The sequence below is a fragment of the Leucoraja erinacea genome, chromosome 11, assembly GCF_028641065.1.
Source record: "Leucoraja erinacea ecotype New England chromosome 11, Leri_hhj_1, whole genome shotgun sequence".
Classification (NCBI taxonomy): Eukaryota; Metazoa; Chordata; class Chondrichthyes; order Rajiformes; family Rajidae; genus Leucoraja; species Leucoraja erinaceus.
In genome coordinates, this window is record NC_073387.1 from 7328968 (window position 1) to 7352016 (window position 23049).

Genomic DNA, 23049 nt, shown 5'->3' on the forward strand with positions numbered 1-23049 from the left:
TTGTATTTTCTGCCTGACAGGAAAGGGGAGAAGAGAGAATGATTTAAGTGGAGCCCGCACCCTAATCTGACAACATTATTCATTCAAGTCAGGTTTTATTTTAGCCTCACTTCTTATTGTTGAGAAAAAATAGCAGCTTTTGCTGTTTAATATTCTTTGGTAATTTTATTTTGAGCTGATGAAAATATGTTGGTCCTTCACGAACTAAGATGTCCTCTCTTAGGAACTGGACACCAGGGAAGGACACACATGAACTAAAATAAGTTGGCCAATTCATTGCCACTACTGCGCAATCAACCTCAATTAACCCGTTCTTCCCTTATTGCCTTTATCAACTTTATCAACTTTACATTTTGAAGGAACGTTCAAGAGTTACTTAGGACTTTGGTTCTTCTGGCCTTATTGGCAATGCATTCAAAACCAGAACAAGTATCTGTATTATTATTTTCACGTCTTCTTGAATACACTTGACACTTGTTTGATATCAGTGCTCTCTGGTTAGTAGTTCCTTGGCTAAGGTGCAAAACATTTCTGCTTAAATTATTTCTTCAAGTTACCACATTATGACTTAAAAAATCAGCAGGTCATTGAGCAGCAGCACATTTATGGGACTTATTGGTGGGCAAAAAGGTTGGGCCAAAGAGTCCTTCTGTGCTAAGAGTCTATTTACAGAAAAAAAAATAAATGCAGCTGTGTCTGTAGCAAACGATGCCACTCTGGAAGTTCAAATGTGCACTTTGCATTCTAATGCCCCTGTCCCACTTAGGAAACCTGAACGGAAACCTCTGGAGACTTTGCACCCCACCCAAGGTTTCCGTGCGGTTCCCGGAGGTTCCCGAAGGTTTTTGTCAGTCTCTCTACCTGCTTCCACTACATGCAACCTCCGGCAACCACCTGCAACCTCCGGGAACCGCACGGAAACCTTGGGTGGGGCGCAAAGTCTCCAGAGGTTTCCGTTCAGGTTTCCTAAATGGGACAGGGGCATAAGTTACCCTGGTATAAATTGTTCTATTGGCCATGCTAAAATTGGGATCATGTTCTGGGTTGCCTGAGAAATCAATGCATGTTGTTCCAATGAGTTACTGCTATCTGTCCTGGAATAACCAGATTTTAATAACACTACCGCAAGCTCGGCCATCATTTAGGTAGGATCGTTACATGAAGAAATTACTTCTGTTCTTATTTATATGCACCTTCCTCTAAATTTAAGACCTAGATCTTTTTTTTTTAATTTAGATTTTGCTCCTCCAGAGGATTTCAGATTTATTAGAGTTACACAGTACAGATACAGGCCCTTCAGCCCATCAAGTCCATGCCAGCCACCAAGTGCTCATTTATATTAATCTTGTTTATTTATTCTCCCTGGATTTCTATCAAGGAAGCTCAACAGACTTGAGTCAAATTGGCTCAATTTGCAAAGTCCAATCTTTGGGGTGTGGAAGTAAACTGAAGCACCTGGAGAAAACCAACACAGTCACTAGGAGAACATACAAACTCCACACAGACAGCAGCCCGCATCAGGATTGAACCAGGATAACTGGAGATGAGATGTAGCAGCTACTGAGTCTCAGCTCCTGCTTGAGCAGATTATTTTAATATTTTCAATATTCTCACTTTATGGGAATATTTTGCCAGAAAAAAATTGACCACCAGGATTAAGCTTCTTAATGGAGACAAGCTGGAAACGGTACAGAGAAGATTTACGAGGATGTTGCCAGGACTAGAGGGTCTGAGCTATAGGGAGAAGTTGAGTAGGCTGGAACTCTATTCCTTGGAGTGTAGGAGGATGAGAGGAGATCTAATAGAGGTATACAAAATCATAAGAGGAATAGATCAGGTCGATGCACAGAGTCTCTTGCCCAGAGTAGGTGAATTGAGGACCAGAGGACATAGGTTTAAGATGAAGGGAAAAGATTTCATAAGAATCTGAGGGGTAACTTTTTCAGACAGAGGGTGGTGGGTGTATGGAACAAGCTGCCAGAGGAGGTAATTGAGGCTGGGACTATCTCAACATTTAAGAAACAGTTAGACAGATACATGGATAGAACAGGTTTGGAGGGGTGTGGAACAAACCCGAGTAGGTGGGACTAGTGTAGCTGGGACATGTTTGCCAGTGTGGGCAAGTTGGGCCGAAGGGCCTGTTTCCACACTGTATCTATCAATATGTATAAATGAAAGCTATGATTTGTCCCTCAGGGTTGTCCTTCTCATGAATTGGATGCCAGATAGGTTTCTGGTAGACAATCAAATAAATGTCATGTATCCACGAGAGCAAAACCTTCAGTCATTTCCCCTCTGGTGTTTTGATGATGTCACAGTGCATGTGTCTATTGCCGTCTGGTGACCTTACGAGGTATCACCCCATTGCATAGAGGCCACTACTGTTTTCATAGAAAGCAGAACAAGAGGAATTTCATATGTTCATTAACCCAGGACACCCAAAAGGGCTTCCCACCCATGACGTTTTTTTCCACATTTAGTTCCTTAATACCAGAAACACAGCTGCCAATAACTGCTCCACAAATTTTCACTGTTTAAATGATGATTCAGCAATAATAATGGGCTCAGCTCATTGAACAAATAGCACAACTGGTCCTTTACATAGAGTCATAAAACTATACAGCGTGGAAACATGTCCTTCGGCCCAACTCACCCATGCCAACCAAAATGCTTGCCCCTGGCCCATATACCTCTGGACGCTTATCCATGTCCTTCAGAAATGCTGGCTGAATTACTCCAGAACTGCTTTTTGCTCAAGATTCCAGTATGCGTAATTCCTTGTTTTGCTATATACCTCCTAACCTTTCCTATCCATATGTAGCTGCCAAAGCATCTTTTAAATGCGCCACTTGAAGAATCAACTTGAGAAAGGTCCGCATTTCACCATGTTGATCTTCCTTATTTGCTGTGCTTTTCTCTTCACAATCCATGACCCATAACACTCTGTGTAAAGAAATTGTCCCTTAGATTCTATTAAATCATTCCCATCTCAAGTTATACAAATGCCCTCTAGTTTTAGATTTCCCTTCCCTGGTGAACAGATTGCTGCTATTCACATTATCCACGCCCCTCATGATTTTACAGTATATACTTCTATAAGGTCAAGCTTGCAGACTCCTATGTTACAGGGGAAAAGGCCAGCCTTTCAGCTTCTCCTTATAAATCAAACCTTCCAGACCCGGTGAGAATCTAGTAAATCTTTTTTGTAACATTTACAATTTAATGACAGTCTTCCCATGGCAGGGCAACCAGAACTGTGCTCCAAATGTGGTCTAGTCAATATCTTGTACAGCTGTAACATAACATCCAAACTCATGCATTCAATACCCTGATCAATAAATGCTTTATACACCAACTTGTCTACCTGGGTCGCTATCTTCAGGGAACTGTGTACCTGCACCTTTTAATCTCTGTGTCAAAACACTCCCCACAGCCCAACCATTTACTGTGTAAGTTTTGCCCCGGTTTGTTCTACCTAAAGGCAGTGCTTCGTATTTATCCGAATTAAACTCCATCTGCTATTGCTTGACCCATTGGCCCAGTTGATGAAAATCCCATTGTAATCGTAGATAACCTTCTTCACTGCCCAATGTATCACCACTTTTAGCATCATCCACAAACGTACAAACCATGTCACTGCATTCACACCCAAATGGTTGATGTAAATATCAAATAACAATGGATCCAGAATCAACCCCTGCAGCGTACCAGTTGTGATAGACCTCCAGTATGGAAAGCAGCCCTCCTCCACCACATGTAGGAAGGAACTGCAGACGCTGGTTTGCACCGAAGGTAGACATAAAATGCTGGAGCAACTCAGCGGGACAGGCAGCATGTCTGGGGAGAAAGGATGGGTGCCGTCCATTCCTTCTCTCTGGAGATGCTGCCTCTTCCACCACCTTCTGTTTCTTACCTTCAACCAAAGTTGTATCCAATTGGCTAACTTGCCAACTACATATTGGTTTGTGCGTTTAACTTCCCCTTTTATTACAGAAACCAACATACAGTGCTGTGCAGATGCACAGGAGCTAGTGTGTTGGGCTGCAACTTGAGCTTGTACGTGAATGAAATGAGGAAAGTTGCAAGCTGTCTCCATCTGATAGCTCCACTCTGGAGAGCAGACAAGGTTATTTTGGCCTCACACCCATGTAGTCCCAAGCTGCAGTCTATTGAATCAAATGTTACAAATGAGGGGCTTGTACTTACTCAGGTGGTGGTAAATATTCCTTTACTAATTTTGCAAGCAAGAGCAGAGGAATCCTGGCCAATAATATTTCCTTGGGCAAAATCTCTAAAGTGGGCTAATTGGTCATAATCACTTTGCAGTTGGAGGGAAATTAGTTGTAATTCCATATTATATTATGTTAGAAATTGTTTGGAGTTAATTAGTTGTGGAGGAGCCCAAGGCCGCAATAATATAACTTTTCTCAAGAAGGGTCCCGACCCAAAAGGTCACCTATCGTTGCCCTCCAAAGAGACCGCCTGACCTTCTGAGTTATTCCGGTATTTTGTGTATTTTTTTTTGCAGTACCTTGTACACATTTCTCTTTGCTTATTGATGAAGGTCTGAGCAGTGAGTATGGAGATCTGTGGGGTAAGTCTTTCACTCAAAGGGTAGTGAATATCTGGAACAAGTTGCCAGAGGAGGTGGTAGAGGCAGGTACAATTGCAATGCTTAAAAGGCATTTGGGCAGGTAACTGGAATGCAGGAACATGGAATTTGTGTGGATGGGCATTCAATCAGGATGGACATGTTGGGCAGAATAAGCCCCTTTCTGTGCTGTATGCTTCTGAGATTTCATTGAAGTGGTAGCATTTGTCGTTACTGTACCTGTGTCGAGATCTGTCGACGTTTTAACCTTCTGGAGTTCAGTTCAACATCAACCTTGAACAGCAGTGGGAAGTAGGAATGGGGGTTGTTCCAGGAATCTGGATATTGCCAGCTGACAATGACGTTGTCTTGCTTCTGAACATGATGGATCTTTAGTTCCTTCGGAGCAGCAGGTTTCACTAAAAATGAAGTAAGACATGCCATGAGAATTGTGCCTCCTCTCCTTAGACACAAGGCGCTCATCAATAATGTTATTGTTGACCAACACAAGAAACACAATTAACCTTTAATAAGGGGTTCATCTCATTCCTTTAGCAAATATGAAACTACTGTTATTTAGTTGTCATCTCCCCATACATCCTGTCCAATTGTTGACTCTCATTAGAGCACAGTTCTTGGTTCATTATCAATTTTATATTTTTATTAATCAGATGAGGCTTTTTGGATATTGCACATATTGTCTTATGGAAGAGAAACAATCTATTCAGCTCAGCAAGTCTCAGAGAATTTCCGTCAGGTCCATTCCCCACTTATCTATCTGTAACCTTTCATTCTCTCTCATGCCCATCTAACCAATCCCATTTTTTTCTACAAATCACCGACACACTAGTGGCCTTCTAATCTATCAACCAGCATGTCCTTGGGATTAGGAGGAAATTTGAGCATCTGGGAAAACCCTTTAAGGTTACAAGCAGCACCAGAGGTCAGGATCAAACTCAAATCATCTGGGCCTCTAATGAAGCAGAGCAGTGTCATTGAACAAATGTCTTCACTGCTGATATATAACTTCCAAAGGGGGTTGGACGGTATAGACATTGAAACCCTGCCCGTGTTTGCCTCCACTTTATGCATGGGCATCAATTGCCATCATAACCCCACCACTAATCCTACAAACACCAATCTTCTCCAGTCCATGAGAGAGCATGTAATGATTGAGTTTGCCTGTCATGGCCCAGATTCAGCACAGCTTGCACACATAGCGCACCTTTAACATACTAAGACATTCAAGGCTGTCACAGAAATGTTGCCATTTAAAACTTGACAGCAACTCATATCTACGGATATTAGTTCTGGTAACTGGAAGTGGAACAAACGAAAGGTTCTTCAGCAAAATTTTAAAGGGGGAGAGAGTGTTGGACTCACCAAGGTTTAGGGAGGATATTTCATATCTACAACTGATTATTTGAGTCCAGGATGTCATGGTCTGTTTTGGACTAGCATTAAAATGTATAGGCATCAACAAATATCAGGCATCTTTCATTAAATCATTGTGATAGTTCAATATTCTTATGCAAGATATTGAAGGAACCAATTTGGACAAGAAATAAACAAGTGACACATTTTACAGCTATATACTTACAAATATCTCTTATGTAGAAAGGTTTTATGTGCTTTTCATATCGTTTGTTTGTGGCTGCCTCCACAGTGAATACAATTTGTCTTAACTCTTCAGCATATGGAGAAAAAGTATTGTCTGTGCAAGTTGCTTGTACGGTACACTTCGCATTATTACACGGTGTCAAGACACAGTCCTTGGAGACCCCATTTCCACCTCTGTAACACAAAAGGAAAAGTAAATACATAAAGGATCCCAAAGAGGAAAATGTCCTCTTGACTATATAAATCCAGGCAGACATCACACACACACTCCAGGGAAAAGCATATGATACCTATCTTACCCCAAGGATGGCAAATAGAAAAAGGCACTCCAGTGTAATAAACGGGCTTTTTATAAGACTGACACAGAGTCAGAAATAGGAATGGCTTTTCCATAGATTGAGACTGTGAGCTATTTTTGTGATTCATTCTCGGAATGTGGACATCTCTGGTAAAGCTAGCAATTAACATCCAGCTTAGTTGCCATGAGCACATTCATCCTGAACCACTCAGCTGCAGTTCTGATACATTTGTTGGAACACTTTGGCGTGACAGGTTAGATATACCACGTCAATGTGGGCCAGGCAGGACCAGGGGACATTCCCTGAAAGATATTTGTGAAATTCTTCGCGTGTGCATAACAGTAGGTATCTGAAATGTAACATCAACCATCTTTGTACCAAAACCGAAAATTGACAAAGATCGAGGCCAAAGCCAAAGAGAAAAGTGATATGTTTTGCATTCTGCTCGTGATCTTTATGGTGACAAGTTATCATGTTTCTACATCATAGGTAAAATAGATGTTTAACTGTGACTCACAGCGACCTTCACAACCAATGATTGAACATCTCATCCCTAACAAAACTGGCCTTAACCTTCCACCACTCAAGTGCAAGTTCGTTTGCTCAAAGTAGTCTTGGACCAGGTTTCTGATTTTCATGTTCTAATGACTGGGATAAGGCACGTTAGATGGCTCAGGAATTCACTTTCATTGCACTAACACAAGGTGGAGGAATTTGAAGGGGCACTGTAATAGAACATAACTTAAGAAATAGGAGTAGGAGCTGGATTTCTGGCCCTTTGAGACTGCTCTGCATTCAGTAAGACTATGGCTGATCCTCAACCTAAACCCAATTTTCCAGCACTATCGTCATTGTCCTGATTTCCCAAACATCTAAGCACCTTAATATACCCAATGATTACTAAGTTGTCCACTGTTTCTCCCCACACCTGAACTGGCCCCTAATCAATAACCATTACTCAACTAGCAGCATCATCCTGCTGAGAAACCTATTGAACAAAACGTGGATCTGTTTGCTCCCTCTGCAGCAATATCACTACAGTAAAGGAACAGGGTTGCCTTCATATGAAACATTCTGCAATATTCATGAAGCAAATAACATTATTGAAGCATTCCTTACTCTCTGTGAAATCTTGCTGAGAAGATGGCCTTTTCTTTTTCCCTCCAGAGACAGGTAAAGTTCTTGCCGAATTTCTCTGCATAGCATGTGATGTAGTTTCCATTTTCCTCTACATGAATGGATACAACAAAATACGATATTGATAGGGTTCATTGCCAAGTTGAATTGACAACTGCAGTAACATTTTATTGTGCGACTATAATGATGTGGAAGGCAAAATAGATATCCCTTAGACATTAAACTTTAAAGATACAGCGTGGAAACAGGCCGTTCGACTCATCGAGTTCGCGACGACCAGTGATCACCCCATACACTAAACCGATTCTACGCACTAGGGACAATGCACAATTTGGGTTACCAAAGCCAATTAGCCTACATACCTGTACATCTTTGAAGTGTGGGGAGCACTTGGAGAAAGCCCATGTGCTCCCAGGGAGAACGTACAACTACTCCAGACAGACAGCACCTGTAGTCAGGATTGAACCCGGTCTCTGCCGCCGAAAGGCAGCAACTCTACCGCTAGGCCACTGTGCTGTCCTGTTAGCTCTTAACCTTCGGTGGTTACACTCTACCTGAGGGTATATTTTATGTACATTTGTGCACCTGTGCAGTATCAGCAGAAGTCAGCATCCTGCTTCACATATCTTACGGTCTAAGAGGTTTCAACAAAAGAGAATTCCTCTCAGCTCCCTGCTCAAGGATGTGTGTCCTATCAGGTCTTTGCTAAATAGAAAGGACCATTTGGGTTCACCAATCCTTGGAACTCATATCTGCTGTAAATTAATGCATGTCACAGACTATACCACATAAACGGCAGTGTGAATAGGTGCCACCTGCTGTTGTAATTCTCTCACCGTTCAGTATTTTATCTGGCTGTCTTCCCACGTCTATCAGTAAGTAGTAGTGTTTTAGTAACTCAGCAGTGTTGTTCAAGTGACAGCTATAGTTGCCCGCATCTGGCCGGTCAGTCACTTCTACATCAATGATGTCCTTGTGGGCATTCCTGGTGAGTGGTACTCCATCGAGACGCCAGTGGATGCCATTCCGAAGCTGATCAGAGGTTGCGTTGCAGCTGAGGTGCACCAACTGATTGGCTTTATTTACAATAGTATCTGTGAAAGTATAGGCAACATTTTAAAATAATGTTTTAAAAATCCCGCAGCGGTTTGCACGTTATGTCGAATGTTGGCAGAATTCACATCAATCCCTCAGCTCATCTATTAACACTATTGTTAATATTGAGGATGGTCAGAAGTTTCCCAGCACAGACAACTGGGACTTTTGAGAGAAAGAACACATTTGTATTTAAATTGGGTCTTTTGTGACCTCAGGAAATCCTTTGGCGTGATCAACTTATAACTCAACATGATGCTGGAAGGAGATTTTCCATATAAAGTCATGTAGAGAGGAAAGGGGTATTTTGCCTTACTCTGTATTGAGTGGTGGTTCAGTTTACTCTCCTCCTTTGTCAGAAAGTTATATGTACAGCCCTAGCTCTCGACACACGGGAACAGTACTGTACAACAAGGCTGACACCACATTCCATGGTTGGAAATGCTGTTATTCTGATGAAATGCTAATATCGTGCTCTCTCTTGCTTGTTAATTATACACGATAAATCTGCACTATGAAGCAAGTGGGCATCAGACATTGCAGAAGTGCAATGCCAGGTGTTGTGCCAAAATAAATCCTCAGAATAAATTTAATACACCTTAGGGCTTTATTCTTTGGAGCGCAGAAGGTTGAGGGGGAACTTGATAAAGGTTTTTAAAATGATGAGAGGGATAGACAGAGTTGACGTGGAAAAGCTTTTCCCACTGAGAGTAGGGAAGATTCAAACAAGGGGACATGACATGAGAATTAAGGGACTGAAGTTTAGGGGTAACATGAGGGGGAACTTCTTTACTCAGAGAGTGGTAGCTGTGTGGAATGAGCTTCCAGTGAATGTGGTGGGAGGCAGGTTCGTTTTTATCATTTAAAAATAAATTGGATAGTTATATGGATGGGAAGGGAATGGAGGGTTATGGTCTGAGCGCAGGTATATGGGACTAGGGGAGATTATGTGTTCGGCATGGACTAGAAGGGTCGAGATGGCCTGTTTCCGTGCTGTAATTGTTATATGGTTATATGGTTATCATTAATAATGGTGATTAGTTCACTAGGTGCTAATTGGTTATTGTGTTTTTTAAATATAAAACAATGGCCATCAAAGTTAGATATGTTATATGAAAGTATTTTTTAACACTTGAAGCCAACTTCAGGTGATTGATCAGTGAATGTTGCTTAAGGTGTCCCATACATCCCAGGCTTTTTCTGTAACTGTACTGCTACCTTGCTACATTCTGCCATTAGTATTTTTCTCTTTGCACTACCCGTTGTACTTGTGTAAGGCTTGATTTTATTAATGTATAGTATAATTTGACGGTGCAATAATAAACCGATACCAATACTACGTGAAATAATTTCTCTGACTCTTCACTTAACATCCTGCTTTCCATTTGTAGTTTTGTCTGTCACCTGTCCTCTCTTTTTTCCCCTTTCATTCTATCCTTCACTTCCCAGTTTTTCTCTCTTCTTCTCTGTTCACGTATCTCTCTCCCTGCCTAGTTACTCCCTCGCCTTCTCTAGAGTTATGAAAAAGCCTTCTGTGGTCCCCAACCAAGACCCTCACAGGTAGCTGAGAATCCAGGGGCTCCAAATATGACTCCCAGTCCAAACAAGGGTATTTTTCACAGTGACAACATTTGGGAGACCATTTGCGCATTCTGAGAGTGCACCCAGACTCAGTTGTGCAGCAGGCAGTGCTGCCGTTTCAAAGTTCCATGGGTTTGTTTTTGTTCCAGACATTTGGTGCTATCTGCGTGGAGTTTGCACAAGACCGCATTGGTTTTTTCTTCAGGTGCTCTGGTTTCCTCCTGCATCCAAAGGCATGCAGGTAGGTTAATTGATTACAGCAACTTGCTTCTTGTGTAGCTGGTCAGGATGGGTAGTGGGTGGGGGAGCGAGGAATTGATGGGCATGGGAGGGAGAATAGGTTACAAAAATATAAGAGGGAATGGGACTCGTGGATTTCTGCTGAGAGCTGGCATAGACTGGTCAGAACAAACGGTTGCCTTGTATATTGAGAAGAATATGAAATCTGCAAGAAAGCTATACGACAGATCTTCTGGGCATGCAGTGGAGAGTTGCAGGCAACGTACATGCTGTTACTTTATTGATCTGACAGAGCCCCCTTTGGTCCAGGACTGATGCAAGCGAACCCTCATTTACTTCAATAGATAGGTCTGAAGAAGGGTCTCGACCCAAAACGTCACCTATTCCTTTTCTCCAGGCTCAGTTACTCCAGCTCTTTGTGTCTACCCTCCTTTACTTCAATCTATTGAAAGCAATGATGGCAACAATGCAAAGAGATGGTACTTACACTTCCCTTCAAAGGCCATTCTCACTGTTGCAATCAGTGACGAGAACCACAAACAGAGCAGTAAACGGCCAACCATCTATCAGAGAAGGAACAAGACAGAAGTCAGAAGACTGACATAGAAAAATATGCTTTCAGAAAACAATAAAGCTGCAGGTAAGCAGCCAATGCGCATTGATTGATAATCCACCTTGAAAGTTACAAAATTCTAGGTTGTTTCATTCTGATTTGATTCATACATCCCATGCTGAAAAGAAAAGAGAAAGAACGATCCTGGTTTCTTGTTACACTTTCACAATCACAAGATGCCCAAAAGCACTTCACTGCAGAAGGAAGATCGTGGAAATTGAGTCACTTGTTATGTAAGACATTTTCCTCATCTTCCCATTTCCCTTATATATGGACTGTGAAAGGCATTCATTTGGTATATATATTCATATATGGACTGTGAAAGGCATTCATTTGGGAAATAGATTATGAAAGACAACTGGCAGGGAACATAAAAACTGACAGCAAACGTTTTTATAGATATGTGAAGAGAAAAAGACTAGTTAAAACAAATGTAGGTCCCTTGCAGTCAGAAACAGGTGAATTGATCATGGGGAACAAGGACATGGCAAACCAATTGAATAAGTACTTTGGTTCTGTCTTCACTAAGGAAGACATAAATAATCTCCCGGAAATAGCAGGGGACCGGGTCAAATGAGATGGAGGAACTGAGTGAAATCCAGGTTAGCCGAGAAGTGGTGTTAGGTAAATTGAATGGATTAAAAGCCGATAAATCCCTAGGGCCAGAAAGGCTGCATCCCAGAGTGCTTAAGGAAGTAGCCCCAGAGAAGTTCCTGAGGATTGAAGGGTGGCTAATGTAACCCCACTTTTTAAAAAGGGAGGGAGAGAGAAAACGGGGAATTACAGACCAGTTGGCCTAACATCGGTAGTGGGGAAAATGCTAGTAAGTTGTTAAAGATGGGATAGCAGCACATTTGGAAAGTGGTGAAATCATTGGACAAAGTCAGCATGGATTTATAAAAGGTAAATCATGTCTGATGAATCTTATAACATTTTTGGAGGATGTAACTAGTAGAGTGGATAAGGGAGAACCAGTGAATGTGTTATATCTGGACTTTTCAGAAGGCTTTCGACAAGGTCCCACATAAGAGATTAGTATGCAAACTTAAAGCACACGGTATTGGGGGTTCAGTATTGATGTGGATAGAGAACTGGCTGGCAGACAGGAAGCAAAGAGTAGGAGTAAACAGGTCCTTTTCAGAATGGCAGGCAGTGACTAGTGGGGTACCGCAAGGCTCAGTGCTAGGACCCCAGCTATTTACAATATATATTAATGATTTGGATGAGGGAATTGAATGCAACATCTCCAAGTTTGCGGATGACACGAAGCTGGGGGGCAGTGTTAGCTGTGAGGAGGATGCTAGGATGCTGCAAGGTGACTTGGATAGGTTGGGTGAGTGGGCAAATGCATGGCAGATGCATTATAATGTGGATAAATGTGAGGTTATCCACTTTGGTGGCAAGAACAGGAAAGCAGACTATTATCTGAATGGTGGCCGATTAGGAAAAGGGGAGATGCAACGGGACCTGGGTGTCATGGTACACCAGTCATTGAAAGTAGGCATGCAGGTGCAGCAGGCAGTGAAGAAAACAAATAGTATGTTGGCATTCATAGCAAAAGGATTTGAGTATAGGAGCAGGGAGGTTCTACTGCAGTTGTACAGGGCCTTGGTGAGACCACACCTGGAGTATTGTGTACAGTTTTGGTCTCCTAATCTGAGGAAAGACATTCTTGCCATAGAGGGCGTACAGAGAAGGTTCACCAGACTCATTCCTGGGATGTCAGGACTTTCATATGAAGAAAGACTGGATAGACTTGGCTTGTACTCGCTAGAATTTAGAAGATTGAGGGGGGATCTTATAGAATCTTTCAAAATCTTAAGGGGTTGGACAGGCTAGATGCAGGAAGATTGTTCCCGATGTTGGGGAAGTCCAGAACTAGGGGTCACAGTTTAAGGATAAGGGGGAAGTCTTTTAGGACCGAGATAAGAAGAATATTTTTTCACACAGAGAGTGGTGTATCTGTGGAATTCGCTGTCACAGGAAGTAGTTGAGGCCTGTTCATTGGCTATATTTAAGAGGAAGTCAGATGTGGCCCTTGTGGCTAAAGGGATCAGGGGGTATGGAGAGTAGGCAGGTACAGGATACTGAGTTGGATGATCAGCCATGATCATATTGAATGGGTCGAAAGGCCGAATGGTCTACTCCTACACCTATTTTCTATGTTTCTATGTTTCTATTTCAAATTTTGCACTTTCCTATTCATTATTAGCATTTAAACAAGTCAGTAAAGTTAAAATTTCATCCAGATTATGATAATTATGAGAAATTATGAGTAACATTCTTTTTATTTCAATATCTCAAATAAAATCAATATATATTTCACAGTGCAGAAATGGGCTTCCGTCATTCTGTTTGAAGTAATTTGTTTCATTAGGCAAAAGGTGCAATACATCTCTTTCATTATTGTAATGTAAGTTCTCTTTGCAAAGCATGATGTAGCCTGTCATGCCAAGCTCTGAAGAAGGGTCTCGACCCGAAATGTCACCCATTCCTTCTCTCCAGAGACATTGCTTGTCCCGCTGGGTTACTCCAGCATTTGTGTCTATCTTCTCTGAACTGGTGAGCTGGAATCAGAGGGCCAGTGTAGCACTTATCCCACCATGTGGGTGAAATGGGAATCTCACTTCAACAATCCAAATGCTGAATGCTTTTACTCATTAATAGCGACCAACCGAGTAGAATTTCATAGAGGCCAGTCATTTATGTTTAAATAGTCAATTGTTTTTCCTATATAGTGTGACATGCACAAGTATTTGAGAATGTAATATTACAATGTAAGGTTTATAACTGGACAAAATTCATGGTGATGTTGCAAGGGTACACTGTTTCCAGGATGTTGGCCATTATCATTCACAGGAAGGGTCTCACAAGATAGACACAAAAGCTGGAGTAACTCAGCGCGTCAGACAGCATCTCTGGAGAAAAGGAATAGGTGACGTTTCAGGTCGAGACCCTTCTTTAGACCTGAAACATCACCTATTCCTTTTCCTCCAGAGATGCTGTCTGACCTGCTGAATTACTCCAGATTTTGTGTCCATCTTCGGCTTAAACCAGCATCTACAGTTCCTTCCTACACAAGGGTCTCACTAGGTTAGGCTTCCTCTGATTAACCCAATTAACTGAGGACTTTGTGCAATATCAATGGTAGGATCCTGACATTGGGAGAGATGCTAAAATGTCTCATCCATGAGAGGGAATCTGGCTGTGGTGCAGCGGTGGAACAAGTTGAACTGCTGCCTTGCCACTAGATATCCACATAGTCCTAACGTGTACTGTCTGTGATCGTGTGGGAAGGAACTGCAGGTTAAAACTGAAGATTTAAATTTGGAAGAAGGGTCTCGACCTAAAACACCACCTATTCCTTCTCTCCAGAGATGCTGCCTGTCCCGCTGAGTTACTCCAGCATTCTGTGTCTATCTGCGATCGCGTTGGGTTATTCCACATGCTTTGATTTCCTCCCACATCTCATAGGTGCACGGGCTAATAGGCTACTTGCCCACCATACATTGCCCAATATGGCCAATAAGAAGAATAAGCTCTAGGGAATATGAGTAGGACAGTGGATTGTTTTGTGTGCTATCACAGAGCAGATGGTCCGAATGTTCCCCTTCCATGTCACACACTATGTAAAATAAATGGAGCTGTTGAATATGCATTCACCTTTCATGCTAAATATCTTCTGCTTTTAGCTCAGTCCTCTTACATGCCTTTGTTCCAAGGACTGCAATCCCAACCGCTTCAGCAAAAATCCCCTCATTCCTCAAACCATTCCAATACATATTTTCAATCAACTTCAATATCCTCCATGTTGAGAGCAATTTGTTTAACACCTACGGTGATAAATTCTACTTCACTCATTGTTATTGAGACAGTGGTTCCACACAGTTCAAACTACATCTTAAAGTTTTACATTCCCTTTCAAATTCAATGAGGTCAAACTGTAAAGTATTCGAAATGAAAGGAGTTTTAAGTCATAAAAAACAAGAGGAGGAGACAAAGAAAAAGTAAGTGGTGGTGGTGCCCAGGGGTATTGATCGATTCAAATGGTGGTAGTGTTGACTGAAATAAGGTGTAAAGGTTATTAAAAAATACAAACAGAAAGAACATCTCAAGAAAGTGTAAATAGGTGAAGATGAATGAAATCTGAAACATCAGGAGAAAACTGAATTGTACATTGGAGTGGCTGCTTAACTGAAATGATTGAACTCAGTTTTGTTCTACTACCTTCAAAGTCATCTTGTTGGGTCATTGTCTGTCAACTCGTTTTCTCCTAGCCCACAGCTAACAATGGCCTGTTTCCTTTATCATCGTTACTTTTTTGCATATCTTTCATTCATTTGTTCTAAATCTCTCTATAGTAGTAGTAGTTGGCCCCCCTCGGACTTGGCTGACCATGGGTGATACATCCTGGTCGATGCAAGCCTGGGCGATGTCATATAGAGGACAGGTTGTTGCCCATGCAGCACGTCCCCCCTTTCCACGTCGCTGATCGATCCAAAGGAACAGCAGGACCGTTACAGTTTGGCACCAGCGCCATTGCAGCATCTGCCAGAGCGAGGTTGTAGACAACGATGAACTGCCAGGGGCTCCGACTCCGGATTTTCTTGAGGTTTACTCCTGGAGCCATTTCCATGACCGGATATGGCCACAAGGTAGTGGAGGTTTTAAATCAGAGTTTTCTCTCTCCTAGATGGACTGCCTTCCCAGGCTTAAGAGCCCGATCTGCCCGAGACTCATGGGTGCGGGAGCATCTACATTCCCGTGCAGGTCTGTAGCACCTGCCCACTCTATATCTCTCTATATCACCATCTATATCTCTCGTTTCCCTTTCGCCTGGCTCTCAGTCGGAAGAAGGGTCTCGACCCAAAACGTCGCCTATTCCTTTTCTCCAGTGATGCTGTCCGACCTGCAGAGTTACTCCAGCTTTTTGTGTCTATCTTCAGTTTAAATCAACATCTGTAGTTCCTTCTTACACATTAAGTCCTGAGGGTTGTATTGTGCCATTAAATAGTCTCTTAATGGTCGATGTGACAGGCAGACTGTGGTCATACTATGACCTGGCAAATGATTGATTTTTGCTCGTTGACATAAAGTCACTCTAAGGTGGAAGATTGCATATTTCTATAGTTACAAAGTGAAATTAGGATTATTCAGGCACTGGGATATTTCCTCTATGGGATCCGCCTCTTTAATCGCAACATAACCCCACTTGACTCCACAAGCTTTTCTCGAATATTTCACAGTTTGAATAAAGTCCGCAGACTGGAAGCATTCACTCTCTTTCTGCCTCCACTAACACAGAAGAAATCTGGATGGTCTATTTTTACATAAGATGTCCAGCATCCGTGTTGTATTTTGCTTCCCGATATGCCCAAGCTGCTGTAATGGCTAATAAGCAAGAAATGCGATATTCTGTTGTGTCAGCCTTCATTCTGACTTGGTCATGCATTTTACATCCACTCAAATTCAAAATGGTCCCACACCTAGTTAGCCTGCACCCGGTGTAACAGCTACTTTAAACCCAGGGCAGAGAAATTAGTGTTGGAGGAACACAGCGAGTCCGGCAGCATCTGTGGAGGGAATGCACAGATGATAATCCGGATCTTCGAACTGGCTCTTCAGAGTGTGAAGGGTTCTGACCCAAGACGTTGCCTGTCCATTCCGTCCGCAGATGCAGCCTGATTCACTGAATTCCTCCAGCACTTTGTGTTTTGCGCAAGATTCCAGCACCTGCAGTTTCTTCTGTCTACATGAAGCTCTGGTCCACTCTCAGCTCTGTTGCATTGGGTAGACACACTCTCTATGGTGTGGATGCCTGCACACTAAGTTGGTCCTGTAGTGCCAGAGGAGCAATGCTGAACAGCCAGAGATGGCGACATTATCTGAAAGGCACCTCTGTCTGACCCACATTAATGATAACATGATGGAGTGAAGTCCTTGCTTTAGTTTGTTGTTATCTCTCAATCATATCAATGAGAATGTATAAACCAATCATTATAGTCCTGTAGTGTGTGGGACCTTGCTAAATCCTTACAATACAATGGCCACCACTCTTCAAAGTTGTACACCGTTATGCAGGTCAATTATGTATAATATACATAATATAATATACATAATATATACATATATATAGATATACATAATTGACCCGCATATATATATGCGGGTCAATGCATTATATACATTCACATTCTATATAAATGCTACCTAAATGCACATTTTATACATATACATGTTATATACATGCACATTCCCCATAGAGCAACATTTACCGAGCGCCACATTATCCAAATAGTAGACATGATTTTTCCCATGCCTATGCTATGAATGTTCTGTACAGACTGGTGGTGAAGTCTGTTACAGTCAGCAAGCGCTTCTTTGCTCGTATTTAAAATCCCGAGTTATGAGCAGGAATTTCGGCCAGGTTAAATTACTCTCAGCGCCACAGTTTCTCTGTTCGTGTAGAAACAAGGAATTGCAGATGCTGTGTTTTTACAGCAAAGGACACAAAGTGCTGAGCAGCCTGAAGAATGGCCCCGACCCCGAAACGTCATCTGTCCATGTTCTCCGGAGATGCTGCCTGAGACGAGTTAACTCCAGCACTTTGTGTCCGTTTCTGTCTTCATATTATTTTACATCCATTCTTAAACAAAGTAGATCTGTCCTCTTACAAAACGGGCAGAAATTATGGGGAAAGTAAAAGTATTATGATATCGCTTGTGATGAGTTCACAGTCATTTAGTTAAACATGGGGTTAGTTAGCTGTGACAGTTTCAGAATGAGCACTCATAACTTTGGAAGTTAAACGGATCCATTCTGACCAGACCTCGCAACTCGGCTGAGATCGTGGATGACGGTGTCCCAAAGGGACTTCAGAGTCAACTTTAGACTAGCATTTTCCTTTGATTCCTTTTTACACTCATTGTAACTTTAAAATATCCAGCCCATTCACCCTCCGCCCCTGAAAACATGAAAACGCGCTCTTACCTTACACAAGACCAATGCTTGTCATCTCCAACGTTAGTATATGAACTGCCCGCCGCTGCCCTTATATGCATTTCTCACCAGAACTTTTTGCATATTCATAAGGGATTCCTAAGGGGGTTACCGCCCAGTGTGGTCGGCAGGGATTTTATATATTATTTTATCTCTCGTCCATAGGAACGATACTTTTTTTGGGTGTAAGTTTATCCCTCGTTCGTCAACAAAATCAACACACTAAACTTCTGCAAACTCGGCAACACGAACAGGTTGAAACACAGGGGCAAAATATTGACATCGAAATTCTTCGATCGAAATGAGCGAAATGGATTAACAAAAATATATAAACTTGAACTAAATTGAAAGATATAAATATGCTGGGAATGTTTCAACAGGTGAACCTGCGGAGGGGGCGAACTTCAGTTCGAAGAGCTTTCATCTAATTTAACCTGATCTTTTTTTATATTTTAAATGATATTTTGTTTTTGTTGCCCTGCAATTAATTGGGGTTAAACCGATACTATATTTAACTTCCATTCAACATGTTAGAACATAACTTCCAAAGCCATCATCTTTATCTCATATTTTCCCATAGGCAAAAAAAAACAGCAACACTGTTCCTGACTATAATTCTCTTACCACGGATAGGTAAAACAATTAAATATTTGATGGGATATTCATCCGTGAGAAAACCTAATGTTAGACCAATCGACGCACAAACCATAAAACATACCCCCCTTGAAACATACGTGTTCATATCAAAGGTTTATAATTAGCAATGTTTCAACTTTTTATCTTTCAATACCCTTCTCTGTGGATCTATTTACTTTTAAATTTCGACGGCTGTCACAAAGAATCTTTAAAATTATTTTCGAATATTAGTTCCAAATAAATTAGTTCCAAATAACTCCTCTGAATTAGAAAAAATGTTATAGTAAAATGTTAGTTATATTGACTTCGTTGTTAGACGCGATCGCATTCATCAAACGCACAGCATTAGAACATTACAATATATTGCATTAAATGTAATGATTTCAGTTCCATCGCGGACGAGTCCTTTACCTTGTGCCTTGCAGTAGTGATGCTAGTCCTTTCTCACCTGAGTTCGGACAATCCAGTGTTTTAAAGACAGAGCTGGAGCGGGGGTGTGGCGGTACAGACGGACGATATGAAAATGGAAAGTGACGGAGTACCCGGACTACTGCAAAATACGTGGCTGAAAACAATGTCCCACGTTGATGAACCCCTTTCTGTATATTTCCCAGGGAGATCCCCTTCGCTCGTTTTCTTCGCTCGTCACCCATTCCTTCTCACCTTCTCTCCAGAGATGCTGCCTGACCCGCTGAGTTACTCCAGTATTTTGTGTCGACTTTCGGTTTAAAGCAGCATCTGCAGATCTTTCCTACACTCTCCTACACTCTCTCTGAGATGGATTGGGGGAACTGCTTAAGGAGGAAATGCAGATGCTGGTTTACACCGAAGATAGGCACACAATGCTGGGGTAACTCAGTGGGTCAGGCAGCATCTCTGGAGAGAAGCAACAGGTGAAGTTTTGGGTCGAGACCCTTCTTCAGACTTCCCGGTCCAAAACGTCACCTATGCATTTTCTCCAGATATGCAACCTGACCCGCTGAATTACTCCAGCATTTTGTGTGTATCTTCAGTTAAACCACGATTATTTATTCTGCCATTAAATCGATACATTTGTATTTGCAATGCCGTAATATCAATCTCGTTTCCCCTTTAAATGCATCCATGTGGTAATGGGACAAACTGCAACCCAACGCCCCAAAGTGAAACTAAGACATTTCACTTTGAAACGAACACTGAAACAGTAACAATAGTAACCGAGGATACTAGTTATAACACAATGGGAATGTCATATCTTTTTTAAAGTATTAGTTTGTAGGATATTCTAGAATCGGGAGACGAGTCATGTATTCACACACACGTCAGAACCGTACAGGTTCTTTTTTTAGTTTCTGGGAGTTTTCTAAACCGGGTTAGAAACCTCTCGCTCCTTCCTTTGTCACCGCGCACTGGATTATTCCAAAAAGTGAACCTCCTCTTCCATGATTTGTTTCCCATAACCTTGCTTAAAACTGGGGGAAATTCACATCCCGGTGACAGACTTCTCTCTCTCTCTCTCGCTCGCTCGCTGCCGCTTCCGCATTGAACGCCCTCTCGGCGCTGACTGTCCCTTACTTTCAGTTTCTTCCCGCTGTGTGTAAACATGAGGCAATGTGTTGATGTAACGTGGAGGGACAACCCCCTATAATAACCCGTCCCTAGCTCTGCTGTATGCTTGCTCTAGTTCCGCGTCGGAATATTTGTCGTGTTGTCTACTGCCTGTGACTATATGGACAGTCATATCTTATTTGCATTAAACTGCGCTGCAATAGCTCAACCACCATCATAAACACAAATAAATCACAAATAAATGCCTGGAAATTGCAGCTTCCTATTGGAATTTCATTTTGGCCTCACGGAGGTTCATCCCAGAGTTGTCTCCATAAGTTTACAAGTTAATTGGAGTAGAATTAGGCCATTCGGCCCATCGAGTCTACTCCGCCATTCAATCATAATAGATCTCTGCCTCCTAATCCCATTTTCCTGTCTTCTGCCCATAATCCTTGACACCTGTTCTAATCAAGAATTTGTCTATCTCTGCTTTCAAAATATCCCGACAGTGTCCACAGTCCTTTGTGGCAATGAGTTCCACAGTTTAACTACCCTCCGACTAAAGAAGTTCCTCCTCACCTCCTTTCTAAAAGAGCGCCCTTTAATTCTGAGGCTATGATCACTGGTCCTAGACTCACCCACCAGTGGAAACATCCACTCTATGCCTTTCATTATTCTGTAAGTTTCAATGAGGTCCTCCCCTCAACTTTCTAAACTCCAGCGAGTAGAGGCCCAGTGCTGTCAAATGCTCATCATATGCTAACCTCCTCTGGACCATATCTCGAGCCAATACATCCTTCTGCAGATATGGGATCCAAATTTGCTCACGGTACTCCACATGCAGCCTGACCAGCACCTTATAGTGCCTCAGCATTACATCTCTATGACATTGGGTGCCATTTGACTTTGTTGGTCCGGAGGAGTAAAAGGGTCAAAATGAGGGGTTGTTAGAATGGGCACAGACACCAACGACTCACATTAATATGTAAACAAACATCCCACTGCAGAGAACTGATTGTTTAGGAAGGAACTGCAAATGCTGGTTTAAACCGAAGGTAGACATAAAATGCTGGACTAACTCAGCAGGACAGGCAGCATCTCTGGAGAGAAGGAATGGGTGAAGTTTCGGGTCTAGACCCTTCTTCGGACAGTCTCGACCAGAAATGTCACCCATTCCTTCTCTCCAGAGAAACTGTTTGTCCCGCTGAGTTACTCTAGCATTTTGTGACCATCTGTAGAGAACGTCTTCTTCTTCTTCTGCTTCTTGCGTATGGCGTGCACAGCCTAAAGTTGTCGGACAACTTGTTCTATTTGATCTTATTTGATTGTGCACGCTAGGTTGATTGTATTTGTTGAAACAGGGAGGACCACGTGAAGGTTGCAATCTTCCACCCCAATCTTGCAGAGAACTCATTGCAGACAAACAGAAACAACAAAAGTTCAATTAATAGCAATCCAGGGAATCTCAAGGTGGAAGTTCTTTAAAATAAGTTTCCACCCGGGTATCACATCCCAGCTTTATTCTCGTAGAGTCATAATGACACAGAGAACAAAAATAAAACCTTAGGCCACCAAGTTCATTTTGACTATCAAAAACACGTTTACGCAGATGCTCATCAACTCTGTTTTCAAGAAGGAACTGCAGATGCTGGCAGATTGAAGGTACACAAAATTGCTGGAGAAACTCAGTGGGTGCAGCAGCATCTATGGAGCGAAGGAAATAGGCGACGTTTCGGCACGAAACATCGCCTATTTCATTCGCTCCATAGATGCTGCTGCACCCGCTGAGTTTCTCCAGCAATTTTGTGTACCTGCTCATCAACTCTGTCCAGATTCTGCTACTCACTCATATTTATAATCCACACATACCAATTAACCCACCAACCCACACATCTTTGGGATGTTGGCGGAAACTGGAGCCATATATCTGTCCAACAACGTTCCCCAGGGTCCTGTCACTCACTGTGAAAATCTTGCTCAGATTTGACTTCTCAAAATGCATCCAACACCTCACACCAGAATTAAATTAAAAACAAATTAAAAAAAAATTGTATTAAACTCCACAATCCATTCTTCGTCCCATTTGCCCAGCTGATCAAAATAACGTTGTAATTCTTGAAAACCATCATCACCATCAATTTTTGTGTCATCTGTAAACTGATTAATCATGCCTTGTAAATTCTTATCCAGACCTTTGATATAAACCATAAACAACAAAGGGCGCAACATTGATTTGTGAGGCACACCACTAGTCACAGGACTCCAGTCCGAAAAACATCCATACCATACACCCATTGTTTCCTAACATGAAGTTAATTCTGTACTCAGTTTCTCAGCTCTCCCTGGATCCCATGATATCTAATCTTCCCAATTAGACAAACATGTAGAACCATATCAACGACCTTGCTAAAATCCATAAAAGATAGACACAAAATGCTGGAGTAACTCGACGGGACAGGCAGCATCATTGGATAGAAGGAATGGGTGATGTTTCGGATTGAGACCCTGACCACAGTTCTCAATTGGGACAAGGCCGACTTTAATGGTTTTCAAGAGGTACGTATGAAAGTTGACTGGAGTAGGCTGTTTCCAGGCAAAGGGACATCTAGAAAGTGTAAAGCTTAAGGCATGCATGTTGTTGGTAGAGTGAAGGGCAAGGCAAATAGGAGTACAGAAGCATGGATGACAAGAGAAATTGAGGCTTCGGT

The 23049-nt window shown here is 42.1% G+C and overlaps 1 protein-coding gene across 1 annotated transcript; it reads right to left on the bottom strand.

Annotated features, from left to right (window-relative positions):
• Window positions 1-4822: 4822 nt before the first annotated feature.
• Window positions 4823-20563, bottom strand: LOC129701885 (interleukin-12 subunit beta-like). Its single transcript, XM_055643373.1, has 6 exons — window positions 19223-20563; window positions 11051-11126; window positions 8484-8741; window positions 7630-7738; window positions 6192-6385; window positions 4823-5010 (listed from the first exon to the last, which is right to left on the bottom strand). The coding sequence occupies exons 2-6, from the start codon at window positions 11124-11126 to the stop codon at window positions 4823-4825; spliced, it is 825 nt and encodes a 274-aa protein (XP_055499348.1). The 5' UTR covers window positions 19223-20563.
• Window positions 20564-23049: the final 2486 nt, after the last annotated feature.